The 12,919-nt window shown below is 42.0% G+C and overlaps 1 protein-coding gene across 2 annotated transcripts in view; it reads right to left on the bottom strand.

The window, feature by feature from the left end:
- PCLO (piccolo presynaptic cytomatrix protein) overlaps positions 1–12,919 on the bottom strand; it is a 1,259,786-nt gene that overhangs the window by 1,141,580 nt on the left and 105,287 nt on the right. For both annotated transcript variants that reach the window (XM_086919783.1, XM_086919788.1), the window contains exon 2: positions 11,623–12,919. In XM_086919783.1, the coding sequence (XP_086775909.1) occupies positions 11,623–12,919 (1,297 nt within the window). The remainder of the gene's footprint in view (positions 1–11,622) is intronic.

Genomic DNA, 12,919 nt, shown 5'->3' with positions numbered 1-12,919 from the left:
AAAGGTAAGTGTTTGGACAAATTTAGCCCCCAAAGATCGTAACGTCCTACTGGAGGTGTACCATTGAAACCTTTGCCTCAGATGGCGCGGGCCAATACCATTAAGGGCTTTAAAAGTTGTACATATGGCCTTACATCTTCTTCTCAGACAGAAACAAATTTAGGTATACCAGACAATAGTCTGGCTGCAGCATCTTGAACCAACTGAAGCCTATTAAGCAGTTGTTTTTGGGCATTCAGGTAGATGTTGTTGCAATAATCCAGACGTGCCATTACCAGGACAGTGATAACCGTCCTAAAGTTACGGTCCGAGATATACGGTTTTATTTTCCTAAGGACTCGCAGGATCAGAAAACAGGAGGAGACAACTGAACTGATGAGGTCACAAAAGGTCAGTTTATTGTCCATTATTATTCCTAAATTTTTCACTTTAAGAGCTGGGGTGGGATGGTTACCCAAGTCTGTTGGCCACCAGTCTGGGGTCCAAACATGCAGGTTATTTCCAAATACAATCACCTCCGTTTTGTTGGAGTTCAGTTTCAAGCAGTTCGCCGACATCCAACATGCAATTCCCTTCATGCAGTCATTGAAGCGTGCTCCTGTTTCTTTTATCAGACTGTCATTGAAGGATAAAACAATCTGAGTGTCGTTGGCGTAAGAAGTCAACTGAAAACCAAAAGACCTAATCAGGGCTGCCAGAGATGTCACATAGATATTAAAGAGCGTCTGGCTCAGTGACGAACCTTGCGGCACCCTGCATGGAAGGCTAAAGGGCTGAGATTGGTTATTGTCCAAATCGATCGATGAAGAAACCATCACACTTTGAGGAGTGCCTTGATATGTTTAATACTACTGTTACCCTCCATGCAGTTACATGGATAAAGTTACAAATAGGAGTGTGAGAAAGTGTATTATTAGATGGGTGAAAGGAACTCCACCCCAAGTACCAATGTCACTATTATTGCTAGGCCCAGTAAAGGTTTCAGTAATTTAAACCTGAGCTCAACTCTTGGTAACTATGGCTCACAACAGTCAGGCTGAAGTTAAGAAAAAGTGTAAAGCATTTAGAAGTGAACAATCAGTTATAAAGTCGAAAACACAATGTAATAAAAATCCCATTCCAATATGCTAAAATAGTGAATATTTTAGTTGACAAAATGACACAAAAACAACAAAAGTACAATAAGTGGAACCGGAGAAATTTCTTTACATTTTTTTAATTAAAAATAATAGAGCAAAGTGCTAGCTGTGCTCAGTCGTCAGCTAGACCAGGACAAAGGTGAGCTTTAATGGTGACCAATATGGACCTCAGGTCATATATATGGAGCTGATTGGTCCAGGTCAAAGAGTTACATTTTGAATTAGAAATTTTCTGAAAAGGAAGAGTCCTAAGCCGGGCAAGGCTGCAGGCTGGATATGAAGCTGTGCTCTTCAATGAAGGGCTGTCAAAGGATGATATTTTGGTGAATCTGTCAATGAAGGCAGGAAAAGCTCCAAGCAGGAAAAGTCTAGGCCAGTAAATTCCATTCGGTTTGCGGAATTTGGGTAATTTCGCAGTCCGCAGAGAACGCAGAATTGCCCAAAATTCCACGATACGCGGCTTCAGGGAATTTTTTGCTTGTTTGCGCTTTCAAAATGCATGTTCGTGAGATATTCCCCCCGAGCACAAAAACAGCATTCGCAAACAGGAAAAAAGCATTGGGTGTTCGCGGAACTCTGCGTGCTTGCAGAGAATTTTTACCATTTCGCGGAGCTTTGTGTAGCCCTACTATGCAAATTCCGCCCACCCCTAGAAAAGTCTAGAGTTCACCACCACAAATCTGTTGGCGTCGATCAGATGCTGCTTAGTGTCAGGTCAGATGAAGATTTCTACCTCTAAACTCTTTTATCAGATTTCCTCAGTGGGGCAACGTTGCAGGCTATAACCAGAGAGGAATTATTGTCGCCAGATGCTGGTTGACATTTGACCCGCTGAAACAGATCTGCGGCTGCGGACAAGAACGTAGAAGGAGGCAAGATGAAGTCAGGCCAACTGACAATACGGCCTCAACGCATTAGCTTAACAGGTTGGTTTTAGTCTGTATGTCTGGTTTCCAGGCAAAAAATCTTGAAAAGGTTTCTAAGTCCTAGTCTAAGTTTCCGATTTCAAGCTTGGAGAGGAGAAGTCCATTTTGACACCATGCAAGGACTCCAGGATGTCAGAAACTGCACGTAGGATTCTTGACTAACTCCAACAGACTCCAGTAGTAGGGTCCATGACAGATCCAGTTGGAACTGGCCAACTTAGCTCTTTCAAGTTATTGGGCTTCTTGCAGTTTTTTGTGCCCCATTAGTTCACTTATTAATCATTGGTACAAGTGGGTGCAGGTTAAGCACTTGGGGTTCTCCATACAGGTTACAACAGCAGGGGCAATGCTTCTTCTGTCTTCTACAGACCCAGTAGTGTTCTGACAAAGGCACCCAGGTGTGCCACATTTCTGCCTGGCACTAGCCTGTGGGCAGGGGGACTCCTTATTCCTCCCTAACCAATAAGGAAATAATTCACAAGGTAACCCCACCCATTATTGCAGAAGTTACTATGTGCAAATGCTAACACTTCCAGAGTGCCCTCTCTACCAAAATATAACATGGCAGAACCTTCTTCTCCTTGTGCATAGCTCCTGTACCCATGCTAATAGTGTGATCAGGGAAATTAGCAAACCCTCCCTGTGGACACTCAAATCCGATTCCGTGGGTAGCTCCTCTGCAATTGTGATTGGTGGCTGACTAGCTAGGGGAATGGGGCTTGTTTCAGGGCAGGCTCCTATGGAGATAATTAATTTCCTGGGCACTGCCCAGATGGTCATCTTGTTAGAGGAACAGGACACCTCCTCAGATCCAAACACTTTGTCCCAGCCCTGGAAGCCAGCTCATACCTCAATTAGGAGCTATTCAGCTCCTTTGTGACAGTTGGAAAAGTATGCAAATGGGTCTATAGTGGCAGCAGGTAGGTAAAAGGTGACTTTTTATAAGTTCCTTCTTGTAAAATGTTTGTTGCAAATCCGACTTTACCAATAAACTAAGTTCAAGAACGAATTATTTATCTGGTTTCCTGGCTGGAGATAAACTTTACCAAATGTAATCATGGATCCCAGTGCTTTCCTAAGGAACAACTAACCTTGCTTTAGTGAAAATAGCTTTTAGGGCATCGTCACTGTAAAGATATGTTTAGCATCAAACCTTTACATGACCAGCTTTTACATATCATGCACAATGCCTTCTGGGCATTTAAAGTGTAATTAGGGTTGACTCCACTTTTAAAAGGAGAGTTTAGGCCTGTCCAAAGGGTTTATTTTGATAGAATAAATTTGCAATTAAAACCTGCAAAGTCAAGCTACTGATGGTAAGCCTGCAGAAATTATCTGTATTGTCAATTTAGTGGTGACACAATACGTGCTGCAATCACTAGTGGCATTTAACTTACAGGCCCTGGGTACACTTTTTAGCATATACTATGGACTTATAGGAAAGCTAAATGAGCCAATTAGGAGAATAGCCCATTTTGACATGTTTAGGGGTTAGAGCACATGACCAAGGTCTGGTTAACAGAGCCCCAGAGCACAAAGTAAAAAGAAGACAGCATCAGTCTATGAAAATGGGGTTGATTCTGCAAAGACATTATCTTACAAGTAGCAAACTATGAGATGCCGAAACCAATGGAAATTTAAAATGGCCTACACTCCACTCCTTTGCCCTTTTATGGACCGAATTACTCTATGTTTTGAAGGATGCAAAGGGCTTTCATTTAGAATTATTGACAGGCACATAAAAGTGCTAATATACACAAATGGCCTGATCGCTTAATTGGTATTGACACTATGCAATCTGGCGCATAAAGGCAAGTCAGCATCAAGCAAATAATATGATCTCAATAAACTTGTCAGAAAAAAGAATATAAGATAAATAATGTATTCTGGTAAAAGGAAGTGAGATCATATACACGGGTGGGCAAAACCAAATCACTGAAAGAATTTTTTTTCACACAGAACGGCCTGAGCAATTTAAATAAAAATGTGGTGGTCTAACAATAAAACCTATGTTACGCGCCAATGGTTAGAAATGTTATCAGTAGTTACAGATGTTCCACCTCCCAAGAACCAATCAGGAATTTCCACACACACACACACACACACACACACACACTCTATGCTAGATAACATACAATACAAATTACACTTGAATAGGGCAAACATCCTAAACTAGTGCCTATCACTTCCAACCTGGAGCATAACTGGTCCCTACACAATACTCACCTCCACAATCACACCATCCCAATTCCCAATTGCCACACTTCTCCTAGATCTCTGAATGCCTGGGCATCACAACACAGCTGGAGCTGTAAACTGAATCTTGACCACTCCTCACGATCTAATAGGCTAAGTTAGACAGTTATCAAATTACGATATCCTCTACCTCCTCACCACTTACAATTGTGCTCTTACGGACCAAGTGGCACCAGCTGAAAAAAATCAGACTATCATTACCCACACGCTCAGGAAATCCCACCCTATCTCCATGTACATCAATAATAATAATAAGTACCCATCTCACATACTTCTACTATACCACTAAAACGTCTCTGAAATGTGAGTTACTCAACAGTTGCTCAGCGGTGAAACATGCGGTAGACATAGCTGATTTTATACTTAACCTCAACCTTGACATCCTTATACTCACTGAAACCTAGTTGAACGATTCCATATCTCCAATTCTGGAAAAACTGCTGCCTCCCAGTATAGACATCATCAGACTAAACCATTCAGTTTGTTCTGGGGGGGGGGGGCTTAGCCGGTATACACAGGGTTATGTTAACTATGAAAGAAACACACTCCCCACTTCTATCTCTTCCCTTCTCCAAATACCTTAGTATCAACTTTACCACCCCCAACTCTTGGTTCGTTTCCACATGACTTACCAAGCTCCTGGAGACACCTATACATTCATTGAACAGATCATGAACATCATCTCCTCCCATAATGAAGATCAAAACAACCAGATTTTTTTCCCAACTTCAACATACATTGCAACAGCACCAGCGACCTTCTTGTTAACAGCTTTAAATCCTTGCTCCAAGACCACAACCTTATCCAACTCTGCAACTGGCCCAATCATAACAAAAGGGCCACCTTAGATTTCATCCCTGCTAAAGAAAATACTATTCAAATTGAATGTATCCTACCTTGCGACTGGACCGACCACCATTACATCCCCATCTTCATATCCGAAAGAGCATTTATATCTAAGGGCCAACCTACAAAAGCCAAACAATGAGTCAGACGCCCGCAATATTAACCCACTAAATTGGTCATTAGTAACTGCAACCTGCTTCCCCCCTCCAACATGCATAACGATCATGACCTCACTGATCACTACTTAAATTCCATGAAAGGAATTATGGATACCATTGTCCCCAAACAACTAAAGAGAGTCCTGTTCAAAAGATCAAACCTCTGGTTCAACTTTAACCTCAACAAAAAATGCTGGGACCTCAGACTTGCTGAAAAAACATGGAGACACACACCAACTCTGTCTAACCTCACACTTCTACAAAAAAAGACGGAGCACCTACAACAGGCACATTCGAAACTCAAAAGCAGCTTTCTTTTAAAATCGACTAGATACAGTATTTAGTCAACCAAAAAAACTATTTGAAATTGTCAAAAAAATAAATTAACAAGGAATGCAATGCCCCATCTTCTGCCATCAAAACCAATACTAACTGCGAAATGTTTGCCTCCTTCTTTGCAGAGAAAACCATGGTAATCAACACCAAGATCCAGAATACTTTGGAACTCATACCATGTGCAACCCCCCTTCTCCCCACTCATGTTCTGGAATAAGGCTCAATAAACTCTTACCACAATCCTAAAAACAATGCTGCCTGGTGCAGCTTTAAAGCATTCGATGAAAGTGGCATCTCAAAACCTCTATTTTCTTCTAAATACTCCAACTACTTCAACAATCCCCTCCAAACTCCTGAATGAGTCCAGTCACCTCCTACTCCCCTTATGGACTAGGAATATTAGTGCTTCACTTATAAAAGGTTCCATACCTGAATGCCTAAAAAGAAGACAGGTAACTCATATCTTAAAAAAAAGTAGCGTCGACCATTCTGACCACAACAACTACAGCCCTAGCTCCAACAACCCAACAATGGCCAAACTCCTAGAAAAACGTGTGCATATACAGCTTCGCAATCACATTGAGAAATTCCATCTCCTTGACCACTATCAATCCAGTTTCAGAGTCATAGCACCGAAACTGCCATCGTCAACATTGTTTGATGCTCTACGTTCACTCGATCATAACAAATCTAGATTACTAATCCTATCTGAACTATGAGCTGTGTTAGACACTGTCAACCATGAAACTCTTTTGTACCTCTTACAACATAGTAAGAGTCTCTCCAGTATAATACTTAAAGGGTTCTCCTCCTTCCTTCAGCGCAACATAATCAATTCTGCTTTTTCTACCCAGTCTCCAGGTACACTAGTGTCCCCCAAGGTTCCACTCTCTCCCAGATACTGTTCAACCTGTACATGGAGCCTTGACCAAAATCCTAAATCTCTCTCATATCTTTTATCACATGTATGCAGATGAAACTCAAATCTACATGAAAATTACCTTGCACAATGACATTAGCACCCTTGATAACAAATTGACAAAAATGCAACATTGGCTGACCCGAAAGCACCTCAAACTCAATGTCCTCAAATCAGAATTCCTATTAATCGCACCTTTCAAGATCGCCACTAATATTAAAGACTGGCTTCCACATCTTACTGCCTTGAACTGTACCCCTCACATCATTGACTCAGCTTAATTCCTAGGAATTAGCCTGAACATTAAATACCCTCTCCATGCAAAAGCACAACAGTGCCGCTACCAGAGGAGCTAACTATCAACTACATGCACTAAGGAAACAAAATCCTTTCCTTCCCACGGCAGATCTGTAAACAGTGGCTCATGCACTTGTGATATCCAAATTAGACTATGGTAATGCTACCCTTGTGCATCTCCCGAAATGCAAAATAGCTCTGCTTAAGTATACCTTGAATGTGGCAGCAAGGCTCATCATTGGCTCTAAAAAAAGAGATCATATCTCTCCTGACCTCCACTCACTGCAATGATTACCCTACGAGTTCAGGATTTATATGAAAATTGCCTGTTAAACCCATAAAGTGCTGCATCACAACACCCTTCTTAACTATCCCAAAAATTGAGCCCATCTGGCAAAAACAGAACTTTCAGAAGCACAAGTCCCCACACAAGTCCCCTATTACTTAAACCCCAAACATTCAACAAATAGAACATTTACAATCTATCCATTTTTGGAATGGCCCCCAAAATTTGGAACTCTCTTCCTCTGGAGATCAGATACAACCCCTCCTTCTTCAAAAAAGAAGTAAAACTTCTACTAGCCTGCAGATCTCTCTCACATTGAGGCCATACTTCTCTCTCCAGTTGAACAACGCTCACCTGCCTGCGTGTGGCTCCATTTATCATGCCCCTCCGCATCTCCGAGAGCTATGATGGCTATCTATTGACCAACATTTAAACCCTGCCCCGGAACCTATCGGTCTCTGCCCATTCCAGAATTCAAATGGCTATGTGGTCCTGCTCTGTTCTTCTTTTATATTGACATTACTATTTATTTATGTAATCTTAGCCGCATGACCTACTCTACTCATATGTACACAGCATATCGTTTGTTGCATATCATACTTTCATTAACATTATTACTGTAAACACCCTGTCACTCGAAAGCATCTTGTTCACGCTACATAAAACTCTCCAATTTACATTTAGGGGTCTCCAACCAGTAGCTTGTGAGCTACTGTAGCTCTCAAGCTACCTCTGAGTAGCTCATCTGTGTGCAGCCCAGTTTATTAAAGAGAGAGTTTTTGCTAGATTGAATTATATACATTAAAAAATTACAATTTTACAGCACTAATAATATTAGTAGCTCCCGATGCGTTTTATAGAACATGAGTAGCTCTCGATACAGAAAAGGTTGGAGACCCCTCAATTAATCTAAAACCCTTTTGATAGTAAACTTAAACAAACAGGATTTGCAGTGCCAAGTGCCGTGGGAATGTCATCATTCTGTCTGGAAATCGGTAAACGGGAACTAAGATAATGTTAACTGATTCTTATGACCTGTTCTTTAATAGTGAAAATGTAAAAAATTGGTGAACTTATATGAAGAGAGAAAAAAATTAACTGAAACAGAACTGTCATGGACTGGCATTCGATAGTGATCTAGAATATACAAGTGGTAAATGCTCACGTCATTCTTCGTATGGATTTTAGTTTGCATCGCAAATATATATATTTTTTAACCGAGTCTTGAAATCACGAGAAACTTTTGCGCTTAAGTTTATTAATGAAAATTCGGGCCCATCAAAAAAGTCTGAAGGCAAGCTTAATTTACAAACAGGATTGAGACACCACTCTTACCAGTTGGCTTCCTAGGAGTGGAAATAGGGAATAGGGAATAGACGTCATCACTAACTATCGACCCATCTCACTACTCCCTTTACAAAGCAAGCTAGTTGAGAAGCACATTAACACACACCTGCCCAAATTCATTGAAACCTCCAATTGCCTCGACTACACACAGTCAGGATTTCGTCCCAGAGACAGCACGGAATCGGCACTGGTGACAGTCACAGATAATATCTGAATGCTTGCAGACACTGGTCAAACAGTGCTTCTTAACACCTTAAGCGCTGCCGTCGTCACAAGCGCTACCTCCCCAGTGCTGCGCACGACCGTTGACCGACGGGTCAGCATTCGTTCTTCGAACGTTCAGCACTGGGCGCTGAACGTTCGAAGCAGCTAAGTTGTTATACTGCTCGACCTGTCTACAGCATTCAACACCATCTCCCACCATATCTTGCTAGAGAGACTCAGAGACATAGGAATGCAGGACAACGCACTAAAATGTTTAACTGATTTCCTGGCAGGAAGAACCCCAAACCTTCAACCTAGGTCCTTTTCAAATCACAGACCACCATTGTTTCTAACTGTGTACCCCAGGGCTCATGTTTGAGCCCTACCTTATTTAACATTTATGTTGCACCATTGCATCACTCTGAGAAACTTAGGATTCATACCAATATCCTAAGCTGACGACACACAACTAATTCCTTCCTTTGACAAGAACAATTCTAACATCCAGGCCACCTTCTCGGAGAACATGAAAACCATTACTGAATGGATGAGTAACAACTTCCTTCAGCTGAACGCGGAAAAAACTGAAATTATGTTGTTCAAAGATACAGCAGCCAGGTGGTCACCCAACTGGTGGTCTGGTGAGCTGGGCCCAGCCCCGACCCCAAAACAAGTGGTTAAGAACTTAGTGGTCCTAGTTTACCAGAAACTATGCTTGGAGGAGCATGCTACTTCAACCAATAGTGCCTGCTTCCACGCATTAAGCCTTCTTCGCAGAGTTTTGCCCTTCCTCCCATCATCCACTCAAAAAACACTTATACAAGCATTGGTCCTAAGCCGCCTGGACTACTGCAACACTCTGCTGATCTCAGCTAAGGAAACCTCCCTGAACAGACTACAGGTTGTCCAGAACACAGCAGCCCGCTTCGTGACCAACGCTCCACCTAGAACAGCTTCCCTCTCCTACTTTGTAAATTGCATTGGCTACCCATACGCAAAAGAATCAAATTTAAGATTTGATGCATGGTGTTTAAAGCCCTAAACAATATGGGGCCAAAATATATGTCGGACTATTTGGTCAGATACATTCCCTCTGGATCCCTCCGTTCGGGGTACAAATATCTCCTTCTTATACCCTGAATAAAACAAGCTAGATTAGGAGGCAAATCCTTCACTCATCTAGCTCCTCAACTTTGGAACCAACTACCTCGTCACATCTGCCTCTGTACCAACTACCTATCATTCAGAACATTTTTTAAAACTTCACTGTTCGGATCTCCCTATTCTGGCTGTCTAAAAGCTACTTCAGCACGGAGATACCCCGACTGGGGTGTTTCATGCTCTCTATAAATGTTACAAATAAATTCGACTTTGGTTTACAAAGCATATTTGGATTCTACAATAGCATTCCTTAGATGCAACATCATCTTCAGGCTGTGGCAATGTTGTGGTCTTCTATTAGTACCCTATGCTCCAAGTGATAACTGTCTGCAGCTAACCTTCCGAGAGCAGTCTTCAACATTCAGACAGATCACCATAGGCAAAGAGTCATGCAGAGGAAGGGTTAACAAGCAGAAAACAGCTTTTCCACAGCATATAGATTGCAATGCTGAATCCTTTTTCACACAATCGCATTGTACAACTGTAAAAGAAAGACAACCTTAACACAACTCACACAAGTGTTCATAATATTGGAACATCAGTCAAAATCAGAACAATGTGTATTGAGCAGTATTACCATTGTTCTCTAAAAAAGAACATTTGTTGACTTGTCTCAACATTAACTGTACAATCTGTATGCAAGATGCACGTTTACCTATGCAATTCATTTTAAGATCAAATAATAGGTTATTGCTCACATTTTTATGGATCTCCTTGAGCAAAAAAAATTCCCAACAAAAGATCTATCCCCTATAGTGAGTCTTTCATGACAACTACATGGTCGCATTTCTACATTTTTCAAATGTCTTAACTTTGTTGTTCGGCATTTTATTCTATTTAGCCATGTAATTATTCCGTATCGTTCATAGTTGGGGGGAGGAGGGGGCTTACGGTTTTCGCAATACATATGGCAGGATATTCTTCAACAAATGATTTAAACTCAATTAAATATGGTTGTATGACATGACAACGCGTGGTATTACCACGGGTGCCATTACAACGCAGGAATTACAACGAAAGTCGTTACAACGACTTTCGCTGGAGGGCGCTGGATAGTGGAATCATTTAATTTTCTATTCCAACTCCAGCCCACGTTGACAGTAGGGAAGGAGTTGGATAAAAAATTAACCTATTCCCTATCCAAGAGCACCCTCCAGCGAAAGTTGTTGTAACAACTTTCGTTGTAATTCCTGCATTGTAATCGCAGTGCGGGGTAATCCCCGCGTTGTCATTGCTGTTCACCTTAAATATTAAGTGCCTTCAAATTATTGGTATTCCTGGCTAAGAAAATTGTGCATGAATCTACAGCAGATTTTTCTATAACCTCTGACACTGCCAGGGTCAGATCCCACTGGTTCACTCTGAATAGGTTTATGTTCTGCTAGCAGACTAAAAGGACCAGGTAGTGATGTTCTCTTCAGTCTTCTTCCTAGCTAAAAATACTGTCTCTCTCTCTCTCTCGTTGTAGGGCATGGACCTTCTAAGAACCAGCTCATTATATACTTAAATTAACAATGGATTTCAAGCAGTTTTGAAAGGTTTGAAAACTGGGTTGTAAAAGAAAATCAAACAAAATAATGAAGTTTATGCAGAAAAATGCTGTAATAATACGTCGAAAAGAATTGCAGAGTAATTGTCATAACATTGGAATTGGCCAATAAGAATATTAATTCAACATCAATAAAGTACATCTTTAGATAACACCTTGTATATGAACGTATACATAAATACCAAATCAAACACTCACCTCTGTCATATGTGGGTTGGGATTAAAGCCACACAAGCTGCATACCGTAATTTGACACTGGGTGCAAGTGTTATAATTGGCTTTTTCTGGCGTGTGCAGCAGCAGTTCAGTAGTCGAACAAAGAGGACACATAGTTTTCTGCGAGGGTGGTTCTGTATTTAGCACTGCAACTTTTGTTTGCCCGTGAGGTTGTGTTCCAGAACCCAGTTGCTGGTCTGGTAAATGTGCATGTTTTTGGGCTGGTGCCTGAGACGACACCTTTGATGAAGTGCAAGGTTCTGGCTGCTTTGCCGGTGCTTTTGTGGGTCCTGTTTGAGGGAAATGTTGTTTTGCAGTTGCTCGTTGTTGTGGTGATGGATCAGCAGGCTGAGGGTGCTCTGCTGATTTAGCAGGTGAAGCTTGTTGAGTGACAGGTTTTGTGGGATCCGTTTGTCGGGGTGGCCCCACTGGTTGATGTGATGGCTTTACAGATCCTGCTGGATGAGAATCTTGTTTTGCAGGAGGCAACACCTTTGGGGGTCCGGTTTGTTGAAAAGGCGGTTTTGCAGACCCTGCTTGCTGTGGTAGCTGTTTCACAGGTCCGTGTTGCTGTGAAGTTTCTGTCACTTGTGCACTTTGTGTTACGTTTTCAGGGTGCTGTGGAGGTGGTTTTGAAGAAGGTGGAGGCCTAGAAGATGCAGCTGGAGGTCCGGCCTGTTGAAGTGATGAAGGCTTTGTGGACATTGGTAATGGTTTTGCAGAGTCTTGGACTTGTGCTGATGGCTTAGCAGGATTCTGTTGGGAAGCACCTGGTGTCCTAGATTCCTTAACAGCTGCAGCTGACTGCTGAGGTACGGGCCTTCCCATCTGCTGCTGCTGCTGTTGAGAAGACGTTTTTGTAGGGCCAATATGTTGTTTTTGATGTAGAACTGGTCCTTGCTGCTGAGGTGCCAGCTTCGGGGATTTAGGCTCCTCTTGCTTCCTCTGCTCCTTGAGAGCAGCCTGTTTCCTCGTGGAGTCTTCCTGAGCTGCGTCCAAGTCAGACTTTGCATCAAAAAGATTAAACTTATTTACCACTGATGACACTGCACTTAGGGGGTTGCTCTCCGTGAGGAAACTGGGCATCATGCTAGGCTTCTGTTCCTCTTTAAATTCAGTCTTGGAGTCTCTCAAGTTCATAGATGAAAAGCTCCTTCCAGGTGCCTGCTGCTCAGTTTTAAATGTATCTGTAGTTCTACTTTTACTAATAGTGGACGGTCCGGGGTCTGGTGGTTTACCTGGTGTTCTTGGGAACCGATGTGCATCAGTATCTGGATTC

Source organism: Lissotriton vulgaris, chromosome 1_1 (genome assembly GCF_964263255.1).
Source record: "Lissotriton vulgaris chromosome 1_1, aLisVul1.2, whole genome shotgun sequence".
NCBI lineage: Eukaryota > Metazoa > Chordata > Amphibia > Caudata > Salamandridae > Lissotriton > Lissotriton vulgaris.
The sequence above is the reverse complement of the archived record's forward strand: the minus strand, read 5'-3'. Positions and strand labels throughout refer to the sequence as shown.